The following is a 22130-nucleotide window of genomic DNA, read 5'->3' on the forward strand; positions in this document are numbered from 1 at the left end:
TGTAAGAATGCATTATGAACATCTGTAATCCTAACCATTTAGAGCCTTTTAGGCTGAGAAGCCTTTCAGGAACAACTCGGGGCACCATTCCCCAATCGCGATCTTGCGAGCTCTGTGCAGTGGCGATAGATCAGGTACCCTTTTGTGCTGCCCCAGAGAGTGTTGCCGCCCTAGGCGCCGGCCTATATGCACGACAGGGTACCTGATCGATCGCCATAATATATATATATATATATATATATATATATATATATATATATATATATATATATATATATATATATATATATATATATATAAATATAAAGCTGATTCTGATGTGCTTTTTGGGCCTTCAAAGTTCTGGCCACCATACATTTGCATTTTATGGACCTACAGAGCTCTAAAAATATTTTTGTGTGGTCGGGCCTTAAATGTGCAGCAGCATGTCATACGTACTTAACGCAGCATGTCTTGTGTTTGTCTAATGGTGCAGCAACAGGAGCATGTCCACAACTCAGCATATCTGTGAATGTTCTAGCAGTAGTAAATCTCTGTATGTACTATGCAGCAGCAGATAGTCAGCCAAGACCAGTATCCTATCAATATGTCATAGCCACATTAACATGCTAAATCTGTCTGAGAGTTGTCATGACTGAACTCATGTTATATGCTGAATTTTAACAAATGGTAGGTGTAATATCTGTATCAACACCATTGGCAATATTTTGACAGTATTTTAAAGTAGACCAGCTAGATATTGAAAAAAGCCAAAACTTACAGATAAATTCAATTTACAAAAATATAAACTACTGTATGTTGTGTGAGTTAAGGTATAGAGATGATTGTTATATCATGAAACAGCGTATTAATACTATTAGTAAGAGAGCAATTTAAATAAGTTAAAATTTTGCTGTCCTTCAGTATGGATAAATCATGGAAAACATCACATCTTTGTATCATGAAATATTGTTATCAGTGTATCACCTAACATTTATAGCTCTCCTACTGTTGTGTTAATCAGTAATTACTGTACATTTATTTTTGTTATTAAGACAAGAAATTACAAACAAATACAAACTCAATATTGTTTATTTGACATAAAGGTGTTTTTGATTTCTGGTCAGATAGCTTTAGGGAAAGCTCAGATCTTTTCTGAAACTGAACAAAAGTTAATAAAATGTTGCAACAAGAGTGTTGTTGCTCATCCAGTATTAAGACAGCCAGTCCATTAGCCTGGTCCATTTTCACTAATCAACATGCAGTCTCAGCCTTTGGCGGCAGGCAATGTCCACGATGGCAGTAAGCATGCTTATTTTTAATTTACTCAGCCGAAAAAATACAGACGTTTATACAACAACTCTACATAATGTCTCCAAAACCTACATTCAAACCATGATACAGCGCTGTACCTGGACCCCCTATTAAAAAAACCATTCCACAAGCAGAACATCATCAGATCATCAGACTGCATTTTCTCGAAAGCCCTGCCCCCTTTATATAGTTCATCCTCAATCCAGCACCAGACCAGGCCTGAAGGGGTGAAGGGTTTCCTCACAGAGAAGTTAGAGGGTTGTCCTCACTGTCTGCAATGGTGTCGATGACAATTGCCCCCCTCTCTTGTGCATATACAGTATACGATTCAATTATACAGGTAGCAGCAACACCCTCTCAGTGAGGGGTTAAGAGGGTTAAGGGGAGACATGGACTGAAAGGGGAAAAAAGGCAGGGGAGCAATGAGGAGCACTATGACTCTATACTGTTCCAGGATCTCTGCACTGGTCCCTCCGACGACGGTGCTCTGTTTTGTTCCTGTTTTCCGAGTCCTCTTGATTGCTTGTCTCCTCCCTGTCTCGTTCTCGCTTCCTCTCTCGACGAGCTTCGACATTCCCTTTGTCCTGTAGATTGAAGCGTTTTTTCTTCTCTCCCCGCCGCTGCCCTTTCCCTGGCTTACCTGCAAAGACAAATGGCAACAGTGTGAGCGCTTACTGTGGAACAATATGCCACACTCATCTTGCAACCTAATACAGAGGGATTCAGTTTAAAGTGCACTCAGTATTTTTTATCAGTCTTAGAGAAATTTTATTCGACATATGGTGCTAGCCGCACATTCATGAGCACAGTCATATTTAGATCAAATGACCAGAGAAATGATACTGTATCTCAATAATCCCTTGTAATCTGACGCTTTCACTCACGGATCAAGTTAATCATGGAAAATAGCTAATAGTGACTGCGAACAGGGCATTGTGAACAGAGAGAATAGCGCATAGATACACTGCCGGGTCTGGGGGGTTGGGGGTGGAGATTTTTCTTGTGTTCCCCCAGAAACTTCTGACGGTCCACCCGGATTGATGGCAAAACGATCAATTGTAGGGTAACCAGATGTCCTAGTAACGGTTTATCTGGGACAGTCCCGATTTCACATGGTGTGTCTCAGTGTCCTGACAGTTCTCAAAAACCTTTATATAATTTAACCCTTACTAGATAACAGTGTTGTAGTTGAGACCAGCTTATGTGAATACGAGTCCAGGCCGAGACCAGAAGAGGCAGAGTCTGAGACAAGACTTGTATATCTAATGCAATACCAATGAATGAGCTACGTGTACAGTGTAAACAACTAAATTGACTAAGCAAATCATATATCAAATATGCCTCATATATTATTTGCTTATGCTGGTTTAAACAACATTTCTGCTATACAAAATGCAGTATTTCTGTACTATAACTAAAATGAAAAAAACAAACAAAAACTAACAATTATGTATTAATTGTAAACTGTTAACGCATTAAGTGAACCGAAACCTTTGCTTTCAATGTGTTTACCGATACAGTTTCTTCAGTTGCACTACCATATTCCATCCATTTTAAGCATTTCTGATATACACTCTACAATATCAGGAAGATAAGACCCTTCCTCTCTGAACATGCCACACAACTGCTTGTCTAGTCACTTGTCATAACTAGACTAGACTACTGCAACGCTCTCATTGCAGGCCTCCCTGCATGTGCAACTAGACCCCTCCAAATGATCCAGAATGCAGCAGCACGTCTGGTCTTTAATGAACCAAAGAGAGCACATGTTACATCACTCCTTGTCTCTCTCCACTGGCTACCGGTTGATGCATGTATCAAATTCAAGGCTCTGATGCTGGCATACAGAACAGTCACTGGGTCTGCTCCAGCATACCTAAAATCATTTATGCAGAGCTACGCGCCCACTAGAAGGAACGTCGCCTTGTTGTACCAACACAAAGAGGCACCAAAACACTTTCCCGGACTTTCAGCTTCATCGTACCACGTTGGTGGAACGACCTTCCCAACTCCATCCGTGAAGCTGACTCACTCTCTGTCTTCAAAAAACGACTAAAAACTCATCTTTTCCATGAGCACTTAACCAGTCATTAAAAAAAAAATAAAAAAAATTCTGTTGCACTTTATTCTGTTTTGAATGCTATTATGATGCTAGTGATACTTTGTAATACAGCACTTTTCATACCACTGTCTCCTATAATGATTCGCTTATGTTTTCCTCTCTTGTAAGTCGCTTTGGATAAAAGCGTCTGCCAAATGAATAAATGTAAATGTAAATGTAAATATACAAAATACAGTTCAGGTCTTGACAGCTACAGCAGGGAATAATTACTTTTCAAAAATATGAGAGAGACCACCCTGTTACACAAACATACACAAGGCTCCAGATAACCTCTTTTATTATAGCCATTTATAATACAAGTTTAAATGTTATATCTATGAGGTATTATTGATACAATGTAAATCTTTAAATAATACTAAAACTAAACTTTTTTTCCCACTAACTTTTGTCTCAACCTCAGATACTCTCAAAAGTAAAACTCAAATTAAAACAACATAAAACAAACATGGACACACACACACACACACACACACACACACACACACACATGCAGCGCAGCCGCATGCGTCTCTCTCTCCCTCAAACTGGCGTCTCCGGCCCCCCTGTATCTCGCTCTCCCACTGATCATCTGATTCAGCACCGGACGTGCACACTTATGGCCCGGCCACGCCCTCCTCCTCATCACAACTATGTTCTTTAAAACGTGATTAAAAACCACTCCTTTAGTCCCTTTCGGCTTTCCGTAGTAAAATCACATTGTGTACAATAGACAATATTATAGAATTGTTTCGTCGTGTGTTTAGAAGTTAGCAGACTATTAAAAATAGGTGCTAATGAGGAAAACATTATTTCTGGATATGCCCAAGTTTGGGATGTTCATGGCATCACATCTTAATAAAAGAGTTTAGGAAAAACCGCTAATGTCCTGGCTCATGTCTTAATGCCTGTAAATTCCTCAGGTAAATCTGTATATTACTCTTTGTTTCTGTGGATACACAAAGTAAACACAGTTTTCAATATCTCACCAAGACAGCCATTTTGACCCTTCTCACAAACAGCCACAGTAGCGAGTCGTGAGTGCTCTTCTCACATGCGTGCTGAAATACAGCCGCCTGACAGGCCAGTCTGGTCTGGAGTACTACAACAGTGTTAGATAGGTAAAGTTTGTCAAGACAAACTTTGATGTTGGCTTGAATTAGCCTTGTCTGAAAGTTTAAAAGTGCACTCAGTAATTTTTTTAATTTGTCATCTTGGACTTACACTGACACCTAGTGGTGTGGATGCAGCATCATTCAAACACAATAATTTTCAGTTACCAACGCCATTATAGAAATTCAATATTCACAGTCAGCCATAATTAACTTAATTCATGAGTAAAGGGTCAAATAACAGGACATTTACTGAGATTAAGCGAGTAGAATGTGGATGGTCATGTGATTCTAACATGGCAACCCCTTTAGTGGACCCTCTCCATGTAGAATAAAACAGCTTTTATAAGGTTTCTGGTATGACTGGAGTCTCCATCTCATGCGAGTGCTCATAATTTTATTCATATGTTTCAAAATTAAAATTAATTTCTTTAGGAGCAAAACTTTTTAAATGAGAAAAAAAATCACTAAGTGCACCTTTAAGACAAAAACAAACAAACAAACAAACAAACAAACTAAAAGGTAGGTAACAGACATAGGTTACAGATTCTGATTAGTTCAAAAAGTCATAGCAACCCGAGTCAGAACAGCCTGAAGGTCTGTGGCAAGTTTGGTGGATTTAGCTTGAAAGCTCTAGCAGGAATAATTTTGGTCTTGGTTTAGGGATTTTGAAAAAACTAGGTGTTCTAGGTGGTTGCCAAGAATTTCCAATATGGTTGTAAAGGTGTGCCGAGTGGTTTTCAGCACAATGTTATGTGGTTGCTAGAGTGTTGCTAAATAGTTGTTAAGATATTTTGAGTGGTTACTTACATTACTAAACACTACTTTCAAACATTCCTCTCCATGTTTCATTGGCTGGACAAACAGATGGTCCTGTCCAAAAACTGACACCATTGGTTTAGTCAATGTTAATGTGTCAGGCTGGTCTGGATTCTCAAACAAATAAAGCCATGTTTTATAGTGCCACAGAGCCAGAGTGTTTAAACTTTTGTGGTAAATCAACCTATAAATGATTTACTTATAGGTGTAGCAGTCTCTGAATATTGAGCTGGGATTGGAAAAAGTATAACGCACAGGAGAAAAAATGACACAATGCTTTTAACCAAAAATCAATAACACTAAAAATCTGAATTTGGCAGGCTACTGTGCTGATGTTTTGTCCATGCAGGCATGTTCAATCATTCTATTAATCAGGCTTTAGTGATTTTCCCATCATCCCTCATCTGTCACCAGTTCCAGATGGCATTATTCATTCAACCAAAGATGGCCATTTTTCTTATACACTTCTGCTGTTTTTCTTGGGAGATACCCCTTGAGTAATCATCACTTCATTTATAAGTAGTTTTTTTTGTTTTTATAGATTATTAAAAGTTTGATAGAATCCAGGTTGAATTAATTACAAGAGCTATCTACAGAGTTGTGAAACAGTAGAACCATCTGGTGTGTTGTATGATGGTCAATCACAAGATGACAGTATTGTACAACAAAGTTGTCCATCATATTTTTCTCTTTAACACTGTCAAGTAATGACTGACTCATGTCAAGGTTCCCATACATATTGACCGCTGAATTTCCAAGACATTTCGAGTCGTTCGTGAATACTGAAATGTTATTTATTTGATTAATTTTTCATAGATTTCACTCCTGGTGAGCAATTTCTAGTTTCTAAATGTAGAGCTTATCATAAATAGAAAATTATATATGATCTATATGCATTTCCATAACTTAAGATTTTATTCATTTCCATGATTTTCCAGGTGTGGACCTCACAAAGGTTACTCCTAGGTGGGGGTCACCCATCACTTGGAGAGTTACACCAAGAACCATATCACCATTGTGTTCTTGATCAATAAGTCCAGTTTCTTCCAGGAATATATTGTTCCCGCAATTAGCATACTGTATGTCTCTTTGGAATAAAACTGTCAAGCTGTGCAAGCAAGTTGTAGCCACCCAGCTGAAAGTTTGCACCAGAATAAGCAGATAAACTTGTCTTGCTTTTTTTTTTTTGGCCTTTACAATAACAGAATTCATCTTAACTGATAGGTCTGTCAAAAATAGAAAGCCTTAAATAAAAATTCTGTTAATATTATGTTATCTCCTGTTGCTCAATGCTTACAGCTAGCCAATTTCCATTATTGTCAGGGGCTTATCAGTGAGTGTGTGGGGCACGAATGAGGATTGGAAAAATGCTGAGGTGGACAGCCACCTCTCCCCCGCCTCTGCCCCTACTCCCCTAAGCTGGCTCTATTAATCAACCAGCCGCTCTTTGCTCTCTCTGGTGCTGGAAGAGCACGACTCCCTGCTTGCTGCAACCCACACTGACCCACACATTCCTGGGGTCCAGCAAGAGCGATAGGGGGCCACCGCAGCCACGTCTGTATTGTGTGATTCTCACAAAGCATGTAAAGAAAATTTCCTGGTCATATTTAAGCTAAAATCAATACAAAAAATATGAAATCATATTTTGCATAAACAAAATGAAGTCTACATTTAGGACCATTAAAAACCCTACCGATTTGGTGCGATTTAATAATATGAAAAATGATGCATTAAAAAATTAATTCAATTAACTTTGCCCCCAACCTGTACATACATTTCATAATGAGAAATGTTCCTATCATTGGAGCAATTCAAGTTTGATGTACCACTTTGATGCAACCAAAGTGAGATGCTCCAAAATGTCCATTTGACCCATGAGTACATACTCCAAGTAGGCCAAGTAGGCCAATGTTAGTTCATGCTTCCTAATGCACTAAGAAATATTAACTAATGAAACCTTATTGTTACCAAAGTATCTTTAAATGGAGGTCTTTCTCAATAAACATTGATTTATTTGATTAATTGCAAATAATTTGATTAATTGGCACATAATGTAATTAATTTGACAAAAATGTAAATAGATTGACTATCCTAGTATAAAAAATTTACAGTTTAAATTATATAATTTTTTTTTTACTTTGCAGTAGTGAGAATATCATAATAACCTTCTTGTTTTGCATTGTGGTAATGAGAATTGGGGGATAAAAGGTCATAAAGATAATGATACAATGTAAAGAAATATTAATGGTAATAAAATAGTTTTTATTTTCTATTTGCAAAATTTATTTTTATTTTATTTTGTACAATAGGACCAGAAAATCTTCTTGACAGGTTTTGTGAGAATCACCTGTTTAGTTTACTGATAGAAATAACCTGATAAGAGAGGAGGCACGACGGCTGCTCTCCACCTCTCTTGTTTTGTGACTGAAATTAGTCCAGGGAGATGAAGTGAAAACCCCCTCAACACCTCCCATGTGCTCGAGCCCGTTGTGATTGTACTGTGCATTCTGAACAGGCTGACTCATGAGGGGTGTCTGACCGATCAAAACATACAAATGCGTGCACACACACATTTTCCTCCCATCCCCACCACTCACTGTTGTCACCTCCCCTCTCGCAATCCTGTCTCTTTAAACACAGGAAGTTCCCTCTGCGCACACTGTTTTCTTTGTCGTAATGATTTGGAGATCAATGGATTAGTCATAATCCTCTGCATTTCTACAAACCAAGGCATAACAAGACCAGAGTGCTGTTGCGATTATTATGGATATGTTTACTGCCACCCTTTCAGGCCTGAAAGGCTCTCAACTTTTTCAATAAACTGTCAAGCAATGATTTGGATCCAGCAGTTTCCCCTGGGATGGAACACATCTATTGAGCATCTGGTCACCCCTGTTGGAGCAGATGCAGTTAACCCAAAAATGAACATTCTGTCATCATTTACTCACCCAGATGTTGCTCCTTTCTTCTTTGGAACACAAAAGGAGATGTTAGGCAGTATGTTAGTGTCAGTCACCATTTACTTTTACTGCTTATTTTTTCCATACAGTAAAATTGAATGGTGACTGAGATTGTCATTCTGCCGAACATCTCCTTTTGTGTTCCACTGAAGAAAGAACGTCATACAGATTTGGAACAAATTGATGAGCGAGTAAATGACGAGCGAAATTTCGCTTGTGAGTGAACAATCCCCTTAATTGAGTTCTCGGTTATGTTGGATTGAAGAAACTCTAGACGAGACATATGTGAGATTACTGAGGTCTTTTTCTCAGAGGTGAAATTTGAAAAGCAGGAGACTTTACATTTCTTTATTTGTTCTCCATTTTATCTCATTGCTGTCTAGAAACAACTGAAACCTTTGTTATATTTTTTTCTTATGAGAAACCCACTTAAAGTTGTCACCAAGCACAAGTTTACAGGTGAACTATCTACCCCCAAAAATAAGCACATTCATAATTTTTTTGCCATCAACAACCTAGCCGAATCAATGGAATGCAGTTCCGTACTCCTTTAAGATACAGTATGTTGCAAGCTTGGAATGGAACTTGCAAGTATAGAATGACTTCAGCTTCTCAGTTGTGTCTATCTAGATGTTTCAAGATAGGCAAAAGAAGGCGTCATCTGGTTATAATTATACATTATTCTTGAAAGAGTGATTGAGAGGGGAAAAACTGAGGAGATCTTAGAGGAGGACGTAGATGAGAGAGTGAAAAGTGTGTTAGATGGAAAAGTGGGGGGCGTAACTGTTGCACAGGCAATAAAATGTGAAATGCTTCAAAATCAACCCTGACAGACCAAATTGTCAGAGCCTATAGGGGTAGTAGAAGACGCAGAGGTGGAAATGGTTGAAACGGTATATGATAGCGGGTGCAGTGGGGCATAATTTCATTAATGAGCCCAGGGGTTGGAGTGGAGGGGGTCACATCCTCCCCAGCAGGCGTGCTGTTGTCCAGGGGCTTTTGGCAGGAGCCAGGCAGGGATTAAGGGCTCTGGCTCGTCCCACAGGAGGAATGCCCGGGCTTTAAACGCCCAGTATGGCTGATCTCCTTAAGGGAGGTTTGTGCTAGTGTGCAGGGCAAAGGCAAGTAGGGCTCCACACAGAGGCGGGTAGTTCAGTGGGTGATTGAACTATACACGTGGAAAAAACAGTGCTGGTTGAATGGCAGATTCTGCTTTTACATAAAAACTAGAAATTATATTTTCAAGAAAATGTGAGTTGTGCTTGCCCAAGCACAACTCGCCATCATGATGCTAATGGGGTGGTTGCTAGGGCATTGCTAGGGGGTTGCTAGGGTATTATGGGTGTTTGCTTACTGGCCCAAGTCAAAAGAGCCTTCTCCAAGTCTCTAAGATATTTGCTGCAAACGAAAACTGGAAAATGCTGCGTTAAGTGGCTGAATACAGAGGTAAGATGAAAATAAGGGGCTTTTCAAACTGTTCCAAGACCAGTTTCCTCAAGAGTTCCATTCATTCAAAAACGCTGTCGGTTAAGCCAATAAGTAATTAGGCAGCAAGGCAGAAAGTCAGCTGCCTATGTTTTCGGATGCAGCCATCAACCTGATCTCATGAAAATTATGTGACTGTGGCTAAATTTTTGCAAACTGATATTACATGGCTCCTGACAACCTGAAATGGACTGACAACATGTCCAGGGTGTTTCCCTGCCTTCAGAGTTCAGACCAGTACAGCTGGGATAGGCTCCAACACTCCCTGCGACCCTACATAGGATATGTGCACCCGAGTTCGGAAAACAGTGTTCACATCATACAAACGAACTGAACTTTGACGTCATTCAAACCCGGGTGTGCACCAAAAGTCCTAGAGATTAAGCACCCTCTATACCATGGCACCACCACAGTAATTTTTTGTAAGGGTAAAAAAGTTACCCCTTTGTGCCCCCCAGTTTTTGGAAGATAATCATAATTTTTTTTAAGACTGCATTCATATGTCAAATTTTTCCAAATGGTTCCATGTGTCCCTGTACAAACCCATGACATACAGTAGTTGTACCGTAAGTACCGTATGAATAGCTTGCACACGCTCTGACTATAGGTAGAAATTGTGAGACGGGGCCAGACGCAGGCTGCTCAAGTTGCATTCAAACAAGCTGTGTAAGAAAATGGTCAGAAGGATTCAGAGGGAGAACACGAAAGAAAAACAAATGACAAGGGGAGAAGAACAGAGAGGTACTCAGCTTGGGCAACAACAAGCAAAGCAGTTTCATGTGTGTGTGTATCAGGGTTGGGGTGGGGGGGGGGTTTGGGGAAGGAGAAGGAGGATGTATCAGTGTCAGAGGGCAGCTTGGGATTACTTTGAGCTGGCGGGGGTCGGACCACTGACCCCACTGGTGTATGTACAACATAAACACGGACAGGACAGAGCCCCAGCACATAATTAGTGCTCAGTTGATGTTCCAGGAGTTGGGGCAGCTGGGTAATCACAAGTGGGGGTGAGGTCGATAACCGAGCCTGCAGTGTGTAAAATGCACCCTCAGCCGTGGCCTCGGTGGATCAACATTGCACTGACTCCTGGCTTATATTTAGCATGCAACGTAGAGAGTCTTTATAGGCACAAAACGCTTCTCTTACATGTGTTAGAAGCAGGTCACAGTGATATTGCCATGTAGAACGTTTTCCTGGATCAACATTTGTTTTGGTGGTCATGGAAAAACATTCCTATCATATTAACTATCCTTATCCCTAATCCTAACTATTAAAGGAATAGTTCACCCAAAAATGAAAATTCTGTGTCATGATGTCATTACGTTTGGTCACAAGATGCATAAGAACTGATGAGGTTTAACATTATTGACGCATTACCATTTTTTTTATTTGTGAGCTGTATAGATGAGTTGATCAATAATTTGATTTGAGTCAATAGCGACTTAAAATTCAGTTTTCAGTGAGGAAATAAGAGGAAATTGATGATAAAACATTTTGAAAAGTTGATAAAAATGTTGTTTCAGAACCAACCCCAGCTCTAAGCCTAACCCTAACCATAAACTTAAAAGGATAGTTCATCCCAAAAAAAAAAAATTCTGTCAAAATTCTGTCAATTCAAAACACCTGGTTTGTGTTCCACAGTTAAAAGAAAGTCAGATGGGTTTAAAACAACATAACAATAAATGATGAAAGAATTTTCATTTTTGGGTGAACTATCCCTTTAACCTTAAAATCTGATTGGCTGATTAGAACTTTGTTCCAGGGCCAGCAAGGATGTTGATCCAGAAAAACACAGTCCTACTTGGCAAAATCACTGCCATAGTTAGTGGGCTTGTGGTGAACAAAAAGACATACTTCCAAGAGTCTAGATAAAAAATATAGATCATGCCAGGCGCTGAGATGTAAGATTTATATGTGGCTTTTGCTTTTGTGTGCTTGACCACTGTATTCAGAAGTTGGAGAAATTAGCTCACATTTTATTAATTCTCCACACCCCTTTATTTCCCTTTCTGTTTCTCCTCTCTGTGCTGAGGCCCTGAGTGTTTATAAGGTGGAGAGTGATGGGGCGTCGAGTTGGCCCGCTGTCTGTCAAAAAGCAGTAATATCCCACAAATACCACTACACAAATAAACATTCAAAACATTACTGTCCAAATATGGTTAGGCTAACAACGCTGCGCTCCTTGAATCTGCTCCATGTATTTAATTTGCATTGGCAGAGAAATATTTCTGGCTCATACATTTATAATTATATTTCAAGACGATACAAAGCAAGCAATTTTATGATAATAAAATGGGCAGAGTCATTGTTTTGGAACTAATAAAGTGGAAATTGGGTAATAGCCTACCAGTAATTCCAGGTTACCCATAATTAGTGGTGCTTTCTAAGGCAAGCATCTCTATTATTATTGCTTATACATAGGGTTTTGGTCTAAAAGCTCAAATTATTAAACTACCACTTACATCTTCTTCTTTTGACAAAGCATTCCCTCTTTTCAGAAGTTGGAGGGCATGGGCTCCCCTTAGAAGTGGGATTTTGAACGACCTTCCGGGTCCGTGTTTCTTCACCCCATTTGAAGCCACAAGTTTTCCCTGAGCGCGAGCAGGGGCCCCACTCACTCCAGTCGCTCACTTCACAGTGCACTGAACAAGAAGTGTTAACAGCAGAATGAGTCAGTGAAAGCAACACATACACATACCATACAGCATTGAGTCTCTACCGCAGGTGTAGGTGATAGCACTAACCTGTTGGAATGCACTCCATAATCTGGTCATTGGACTCAAACTCCTCTGGGCAGATGTGGTAACATTGCCCATGCAGGAGGTAGCGTCCCGGTGCACACCTCGTACACGTGTCACTGTTCTGACAGGAGTCACAGTCTGCTGGACATGCTGTAAAGTCATGTGCATACACACCACCATCAGTTGACAAAAACTCAGTACCAGACTATTTAGGCTCCATTCACACAGCAGTGGAATAAGGTTGTCAGTCCTGTTTTAGAGTGCTAAATACGGTTATATTCACACACAAACTGTGTTATACACGATTTAAGTCAGTTTTCAGCGAAAATCTTGACTTGCATTGAAAGTTCACAAGCACTTTGAGAAAAGCTTGTTTAGCTAAGATTTTCGCTGAAAAATTATCTAAGTTTTGTGTTGTTTCTCACCAAAACTTTTGTAAATTTTGCCTTCGGAATGCTTGGAATATGTCGCACGAGCTGCATGGACTATACATTTATGATATTTTTGGGTCCTATTTTAAGCTTTAAAGGGGATGACTGGGGTCTTCATCTCATGTGAATGCTCATTAATTTATAGATATGTTTAGGAGTAAACTAATTTTAAAAGGAAAAAATGACTTAGTACACCTTTAAATCGAAGCACTATCCACCGACAGTGTATTGAAAAGATGGACCGAGAGACCAAGCTGTTGTATAAGCAGGACAATTTGAGAGAAAGACTGTAAGTAAATGTAAGTAAAATACTGTAATGTACTGTAAGTACTGTACTGTAATTAAAAACTAGGGTAGGGTATTGATACAGATTTTCAGATTTGATTAGATTTTGATTCACAAGTTCTTGAATCGATTCAGATTACAAATTGATTTGTTTCCAGTTAATTTGGGTATACACTATTTTAGTTATAATGTCCATTTTGCTTACACATGAAAGAAACACCTCTCAGCTAATGCTGTTAATTACACAAGGGACCTTCTAACTTGGTACTTAACAAAAATATAGATTTTACACATTTTATTTTAACATTAGTTTTTCAACATTTTGTTCAAATGATAAAAAAAAATCCATGTATCCCATCAATAAATATGATGTCCTAAAATGTCATATATATATATATATATATATATATATGTTAGAGCTATCAGACACATGCGATTAATTTAAATATATATATATATATATATATATATATATATATATATATATATATATATATATATATATATATATCAGTGGCGAATTCTCAGGGCCAGCAAAGCCTTCTCTACTGGCCTAACATGCCAAATAAATACATATTTTTCATCCTTTCATTCTCAATCACCTTTTTGCCTATGTATTTTTAATCACTTTCCACTCTTAATTAATCTACAAACAAATGAAAAGTTTATCCAGTCCAATCCAATTCATTCCTTGATTCAAGTGTGACAACTGTTTCACAAATCACATGCCTGAAGCAGCCACCCTGTCAGGCCTTCAGAATTTCCACAGAATCCCTCAACAGTGCAAATGAATGGGCAACTAAAGTCAGATTGTCAGATTCATCAGCCAGTCAGATTGATTTATTTGTTCTTGGTGGGTGTGATCTTCAGGATATGTCCCAGTCGAGGCCTTCTAACTGGCCTTGAGTGACGCAATCACACTTTAAGTGATGTAATTTGAAAGCCACTGAGAAAGAGATTCTTATGGATTTTAAAACATGACATGTTCTGCATGAACGTGTGATTGCTTAATTTGCCCGCCACTGATATAAATATATATATATATATATATATATATATATATATATATATATATATATATATATGTATATATTGTTTACAAATATTATTAACAAGTAATTAACGAGTGAGTAACGAGTGTTTTTGATCAACAACTGACTGTAAAGAACCGAAAGTGAATAAAAGAGACATTTTTCAATGAAAAATGGATTGGATGGATCTCATCTTTGGACACACATTACACACAACGAGTCAAGCCAAACTTTTACTCTTAACACGCAGTGAAAAGATCATGGAGCTTAACTTCTTTGCCACTATACTACTCAATCACTGGTAAGTGAGATCTGAAAAGTTACCAGCCAGTGGCTAATCACAGATATTTTTTGTCACATATGTGAGTGGTTTACTCGCATTGTAGAGAGTTGTGCATTGAGAAAAGATTGATCTTGGAATTTTAAGTATCGATATTGGATTGTTCAAATGAGGAAAGTGATTAATCAGAAAATCTATATTTTTACCCAGCCTTAATAAATACAGTCAATACTTGTGAACATGCTGTAGCCTTAGTTTTACTAAAAGTGGAAAGAAGCCACAGAAAAAGACAAAACAATACTGGGAGACAATTTCTGTATACTGGGCACTCACCAGGAACACACTCCTTCTTGGTGTCACTGGGTACCAGCCCATCTGGACAGCTCTCCTGACACTTGCCCTTGTGCAAGTATGAGCCCGCTCTGCAGCGCAGGCAGAAGTTCCTGTTAAAGCACGAGTCACACTCGGACCCACACTCTGGGAGACATATTACACATAAGTTACCACATTGCGTGAGTTGAGAGAAAAGTTTGCTTTACCATTCATGTCAATACCAATTGCTTTATTGTTGTAACTAAGATATAAAGTCTTTTGTAGTGTACATTTTTCAAGTAGAAGCTGAACATGTGTCTTACTTATGCAGTCGTTTCTGTCAGGGGAACGAGTGCCGTAGAAACCATTGGGACAGGAAGCCAGGCATACACCGATCTGTCTCATACCGTCCCTCTCCAGGTGAATGAAAAGCTTGGGTTTGCATGTCAGGCAGCCATTGTAGACTGAGCAGGTCTGACAGCCTCCCTGGCATCCCTGGGAGCTCACCCCTGAACCCTCTGCAGTATAAACATAATTTTTGCATTAGAATCAAAGAGAGCCTGAGCATGTTGTTGATCAAAGAATGATCAATTGCCTCAAAGAAAATCTAAAGATCTGTGGAATTAATGTATACGTCATATAAATTTTTCTGAAGTGTGAAACCACTGCTGTCAGTCCAGGCCTTTCCAAGTAATTATGATAGGTAAACTTCTGCTTTTCTATACACAACTGCAATATTTACATTATATAAAGTTTCATAATCCCATAGCTCCATTGGTAGAGCATTGCACCGACAACATCACGGTCATACTTAAATTCCAAGGAAAAAGACATACTGACAAAATGTATAGCCTTTTATTGGTTTTGATAAAACCGTCTGCAATATGAATAAATGTAAAGTTATCACTATATTCTCACATTTAAAAAAAAGATAAAATGCCTGAATATAGAGCCCAAATCTTTTTGGTAAAAAGGAAAACATTGCTTTTTCTGCCAGTACCTTTAACCTCTTAATAACATCTTAAAAACATACTTGGACTGGAATGGTGGGTACAACTAAATAGTTCCAGGTTTAGCGAGGAAAGAACACAGCCATCAATTAAGGCTACAACAGTGACCATAATGTAGTGTAATAATAAACACGACAGGAAACACAGTCATCTGTGGATTCTCCCGGCAGAGAAACTAATCAGCAGAGACACGTTGCATACCGGGGTTTGCACGCGAACAGCAGCACAGTAGCCTTTGTGTGCATAAGTGCGCAAACAGAGTGGCCTCACTGTGACAAAGACCCAGACAGAATCAACTCGTCTCCGCCAGAGACCTCCAGCCGAGAATACATGCTGATGTGGCCCACCACAAATGCATGATGAAGAGTTATCTCAACATCCTTGAGACATATTTAGAAAACACTCTCACTCCATGGACTCCCTTAACATTAAGACTTACCGTTAAATTGTGACATTGATCACTGCCCTGTTGTAAGGCATAAGAACACTTTGGACTGAGCAACTGGGTAACAGTGTAAGGAACGGTTCAGACTGAATGCGTTCTTGTGCTAAAGAACGCAAGACACAGAGCAACAAATATATAAGAACCAGCGTGATCTCATGAAATTTATGTGTCAATGGCAAAAGTTTTGTAAACCAAAATTACATGATTCTTGGCACGTTTGGCTGCAGTTTCCCAGTAAAATGTCCAGCAGGGGCACCAAAATCAAGTGAAATTATATTGTAATCAGACGGGGTTTTTAAGGTTAATAGGCTATTAGATTAATGTTTTAATGAGTAAAACAGTTGTAGTCGTGATTTGTGTGAAAGTGAATAAAACGCACAAATGCTGTAGTATCTCTAGTGTTAATTTCACGAAACTGCAGCATAACGTAGAAAATGGCACGTAAACTCAGTCTGCAAAAATATAGTTATTGTAACATTCATTCTATGAGACTAGGATGAAAAGAACGCAGGTGTCTCAAAGACATGTTTTTTTTAAAAGTTAAAGTTCTTTCAAACATGACCCAGCGTCTAAAACTGTGATGCTTTTGCAAAAGATGCTGAAAATCGGCAAAAAGCAACTTTTGAATACGTCTGCCTAGTGCAAATTTACATAGAAAAACAATAGAAAACAACGCAGACAGATGCAAAAACGCATTTGATGTGAATGGTTCCTAACAGACAGGTGGAGTTTCTAAGGCTACGTCCACACTAATAGATTTTCCTTTGAAAATGCATTGATTTCGTTTGGTTTACGCTTATCATCCATAATGCAACGGCGCTTGCTCCACTGTAAACCTCCATTACCGCATACTTCTGAAAACAATGACGTTAGACAGCTGAAAACGAAATGGATTAGTGTGGATGTTGCCTAAGAAAAAGGCCTTTCTGTAGACAAGAGGAGTGAAAGTGTGTTTTTCTTCAGAGTTCTAGTTTTTGCTCCAGGGATTGTGAATAATATCTATGCACCATGGCCTCATTGTTTTGGCTTGAGAACTGAAGAAGTCAAAAGTGATCAAGTTCACAGTGACAGTGAGAACATACATTCACTGATCTAATCACATAATACTGTAAATTACAGTGTAGTACCTCACTAAACTCGCCAGTTTAGAAAATGAAAGGTGCTCCTTGGCTGCCACAGGGAGCATCTCTGATTGAAGTCAATTGGTTCCAGGTGTCTCTTACAGGTCAGTTGCAGATGGTTAAAGGCTCTGAATTTTAGGCGGAACTGACCCAGTATTATGGCATCTGGATGAGGGCGTGGAAAGGCAACTTCTGAGAGTTAAAAAATAGCCCTGACTTTCACTGATATGTAATTAGATATGATAGAGCTTGAAAGGATGCTACGTATTGAAGGTTTGGGTCTTCTACAGCCAATAGCACAGTTAAAAAATGAAGTAGCATTATTAATTGATGGACAAGATAGATAGATGTACAGATGTATAGATGTTTAGATGTATAAGATGTACTGTATAGATAGATAGATGGATGGATGGATGGATGGATGGATGGATGAATGGACAGATAGATAATGTTTTTAACCCGTTCTTTCCCCTCTTACATTCCATACAACTGAACTGAGCTAGGGCATCATTGATGTTTTTTCTGTTTCCCTCCCCTGATTCCCAAAGTTCACTCTTGGCCGCCAGATTGCCATAGATCAAGGATATTCTGTTTGACATATCTAAGCAATCTTTACAACTGCTGTCCATTTCCCCATATGTGTTCCTGCCAAAGCTCTCTGATACACAGAACCCTTTACACAGAGGAATTCTGCCTGCCCTTGCACTGCCACAGCCCCTGGGTCGGCTTGCATAACCACACGAGCACTCCTGAAATCGCTTTGCCACGGTTCAAACTTGATGACCACAAAAACAAGTATTCCCAGAATCTATCGGTAAAACGGCATAGTTAAAACTTAATTAAATAACAAAATGTCAGATGTAGAAATTAAAAAACCCAATGACTTGTGGTCTGAGTCAGTGAAGCAGGCAGACACAATTCATTTCCTGGGATATTTACAACATGGGAAGGCCACACACAAGCTAAGATAATTTATTAAAAGCTAAACAGGCATGACTTTGTTCACTAGGAAATTAGTTATAACTATGAATATGGAACACACTGCCATTGACGAAGCTGTGTGGGGCGTGTTTTGTAAAGACTTTTAAAAAACTGAATAGTAACCTCACCTTGAATGTCCCCTGTGACCCAGTACACTGTATACTACAAATACACACACACATCAACACCAAACTCTACGCAACACGCCTAGTCTTACTTTAAAAACAAACCACTCTCTACACAACGGCTTACAAAGCAAATAAATGAACATGCTCCACCAGATATCCATGCTATAAATCCATTTGGAATAAAAAAGGTGTCTATTTTGCATATAAATCAAATTCCTGTGGCTTACAGTTGTCAACACAGAGAGACACACACAGAAGACAGGAAATATCTGAGGTCAGGCGACCGTTTGGTCACTCACTGTGAACCGATAAATTATTCATGGTCATTCACCCAGATTTCTGTCCATCATTGGAGTTTCTTAATTAGCATCAAGATTTGATCATGGCTGGTGCATACAAACGGACTGATGACAGTCAACATCATTCAAAGTTTGTCACACTTTACTGACATGGGTCACAGTGTCTGCCACCCTCATACACCCTACAACCATCACTGGACCAAATACATATACATAATAATCCCTCTGCACACCTCAGATCAAATTTTGGAATAACATCAAGATTTTTAGAAGAATTTTTGATCATAATTATGATTAAATTAATTCCTCGCTCTTTAGATCAAATCTGAGGGGTGTGTAGGCCACTGAACAAATTAGCTGTCAGAGAGATGATTAGGCACATATATTTTTCTCATGGGCCACAAACTTGTGGTGAAGACAATACCCTGACCACAGTCCTCAATTCTGGCATCATCTCTATGTTCAAATGGAAATATGGACGATGGTTTCATATTTTGAATTCCTTAATATAAATTTTTCTAAAGTATAATGAATGAAAAGGATTAGTTGAAATAACCCAGTAACCACCACATAGTCTTGATGGCATTTTTGTGGCTCCCTTACACCAAAAACTGTTCTCGTACATCTAACTGGCTTTGTCATTGACTAATATGGACCAAGTGTTTATACGTTCATTCTAATCATGCCTCTTTCCTCATAATTTTAAATTAGATGTTCACTTATTAAAATAAAAATCCCACACAATTCCACAGCTCTGGTGATTGTCACATCACTTTTAGAGGCAAGTCTCCAAAGGTTTAGAAAAACTATTCATATATACACTTCATCTGTAGCCTAGCTGGAAGATGGCCCTTTTCAATGAATTGAGGAACTAATCATTTTACCGTATCACTAAGCTTAAATAAATTGTTTACAACCTTTACACTTACCATTAATGTTAATGTTAAAGTGTAATTATAATGAATAACGTGTAGCCTACTAAATGTGTAGCTATTTTCTGAGGCACCTTGTTGACATATTGTTATGGTTATTTTCTATTATCATTTATTATATTCAAATGTAATTTTTGTAACAAAAACACTGAAATGTAAAGTGTAAGCCTTATAGCTAATCATATTTTACAACAGCCCAATAATCACTTCTCGACAGGATCTTGAAATTTTAACGAGTCTGTTCTGAGTGGAAACGGCGCGAAAAGTAGTGTGCGCGAGCACCCGGGCGTCAAACGCGCGAAAACGGAGCAGACCAGGTACTGTACTGAGGCGCACTCGAAAGGGGCTTTCTGCGTAATGTTGTGGCCGCTAGAGAGCGATCCAAACAAGAGACTGGTCAGACCGTCGATGGTGGACGACAGCGGAGAGGAGCAAGCAAGCAAAGTATAATAATTGTGAATGCATTTTCTTAGAGAAGTTATGTTGCAAACAGATTAACTGCATGCTCTCACTGATTATACAAATAACAGCAACAGACACTAAACCTGACTGAAATGCTTGGCTACAACTGATAACAATATAGATTTTTGTTCTAAAAATTAATGCGTGTGAGGTATATATCTTATAATATTTAGCCACTTTATGTGAAAGTATGCATAATGATTATTTGCCAAATCATAGGGAGGGTTGTCCGAGTTGTGTCCCGATTTTCCTTTAGTGATATCTTTTTTTTTTCTTTTTTTTGTTCAAACGCGCGTCTTTATTGTGATAGATTATAGATAATTATATCTATAGATTATAGATAAATTGCATTAAAGAAGCTCAATTCTCATAATTATAACCCAGTTTCCAAAATAGGCTATGGCTTGATCAGTTTGTCATAGTAAGTTGCGCTAAACAGTCATAAGCAATTTTTTGGAAAAGTTTACTTTTTACATTTTTTTTTTAAATGACAATATATATATATATATATATATATATATAGGCTATGGCTTGATCAGTTTGTCATAGTAGGTTGCGCTAAACAGTCATAAGCAATTTTTTTGAAAAGTTTACTTTTTACATTTTTTTTAAATGACTATATATATATATATATATATATATATATATATATATATATATATATATATATATATATATATATATATATATATATATATAACTAAAACAAAAAAACCAGTATGTTTAAAAACATTCGCTCTAAAAGTGATGCGCACAGATGTGCAAAATAATAATAAATAAGTCACGGTGCAGGTGTGCTTAAAAAGCATCAAACGAGCTGCGCGCGGAACTTACGTTTGTTTAGCCGGTGCCTGGAGGCGTGATGCTGACAGTTTGTGTATTCCATACAATGCAAGATCAAAACAATGGAGATCAGTTGTAATTGCATAGTAATCAGGGGAATGATGCTGTCTTGCCAATATCAATGTCCTCGACCAACCTGTCACTTGTTGCACCGTGATCTGTGAAATACTCAATATGTTATTCCTAAAGCGGGCAGAAGCCCCAGCTCTGCTCGGACGCGAAAGAAATATAATTTGCAATGGCCCAACAGCACTTGGGCCGTTTCGGCAGTAACATCCTGGAGGCAATCCACGTAAGTGCCAATGAGAGATATCCTTAGAGAGAGGTAGGCTACTCATTCCATGGAAACAATGAAAGTGTTAGTTCTCCATCCAGGGCTCTGTAAGCAAAACTTAAAGATGGGGAGGAGGGGGGAACAAATTAAATTGGCATGGTGATAAAGTTGGATTCTCCTCCTGAATGACTGTTCCTCTGACTGTATTCCTCTCTGTGGTCCACCAAGGCACGTCCAGGTGTGAAGATAACTTTATTTATGAAGCCTGACATGGAGGAGGTCCTCGCGTCATCATCATCGCAGCATCTCCAACAAATTTCAGCGATAGTTTTGCCGCTTTAGTTATAAATAAACGTCGAAACTATCGCCCTGTTATATCCAGCGCGATCTCGATGGCTCAGTTTCACGGTTGAGCAATTCACTATATCAGCTTTTCGCTCGCCTGCTCTCAGCGTTTGCTCGCTTGGTAACTGATGACTTCAGCTCTCTGCCGTCTCTATCCCCCTCTCTGAACTCCAAAGTTTATTTAGAGGCGAGCCCCCCACGTCAGACACCCTACCAGCTACCAATACTTGCAGAAAAAAAAAAAAAAACAAAACAAAACAAAAAAAAAAAAAAAAAAAAAAAAAACTCGATTGTGATTTTTTTTTCAACATCAACTTTTTCCCAAAAATTGAGAATTTGATAAATGAAAATAATTAGAAATGCAGATAAATGGGTATAGATTGTATAGGTTTTATTGGAAGTAATAGAAATAAATTAAATTAAATGAGAAATTAACCAAGAACAAA

At 38.5% G+C, this 22130-nt stretch overlaps 1 protein-coding gene across 1 annotated transcript; it reads right to left on the bottom strand.

Annotated features, from left to right (window-relative positions):
- Positions 1–1064: 1064 nt before the first annotated feature.
- LOC127454491 (R-spondin-3) lies at positions 1065–21815 on the bottom strand. The gene is made up of 6 exons (XM_051721753.1): positions 21057–21815; positions 15168–15362; positions 14866–15009; positions 12509–12655; positions 12227–12406; positions 1065–1933 (listed from the first exon to the last, which is right to left on the bottom strand). The coding sequence occupies exons 1-6, from the start codon at positions 21148–21150 to the stop codon at positions 1734–1736; spliced, it is 960 nt and encodes a 319-aa protein (XP_051577713.1). The 5' UTR covers positions 21151–21815; the 3' UTR covers positions 1065–1733.
- Positions 21816–22130: the final 315 nt, after the last annotated feature.

Source organism: Myxocyprinus asiaticus, chromosome 16 (genome assembly GCF_019703515.2).
Source record: "Myxocyprinus asiaticus isolate MX2 ecotype Aquarium Trade chromosome 16, UBuf_Myxa_2, whole genome shotgun sequence".
In the NCBI taxonomy this organism is placed as follows: domain Eukaryota; kingdom Metazoa; phylum Chordata; class Actinopteri; order Cypriniformes; family Catostomidae; genus Myxocyprinus; species Myxocyprinus asiaticus.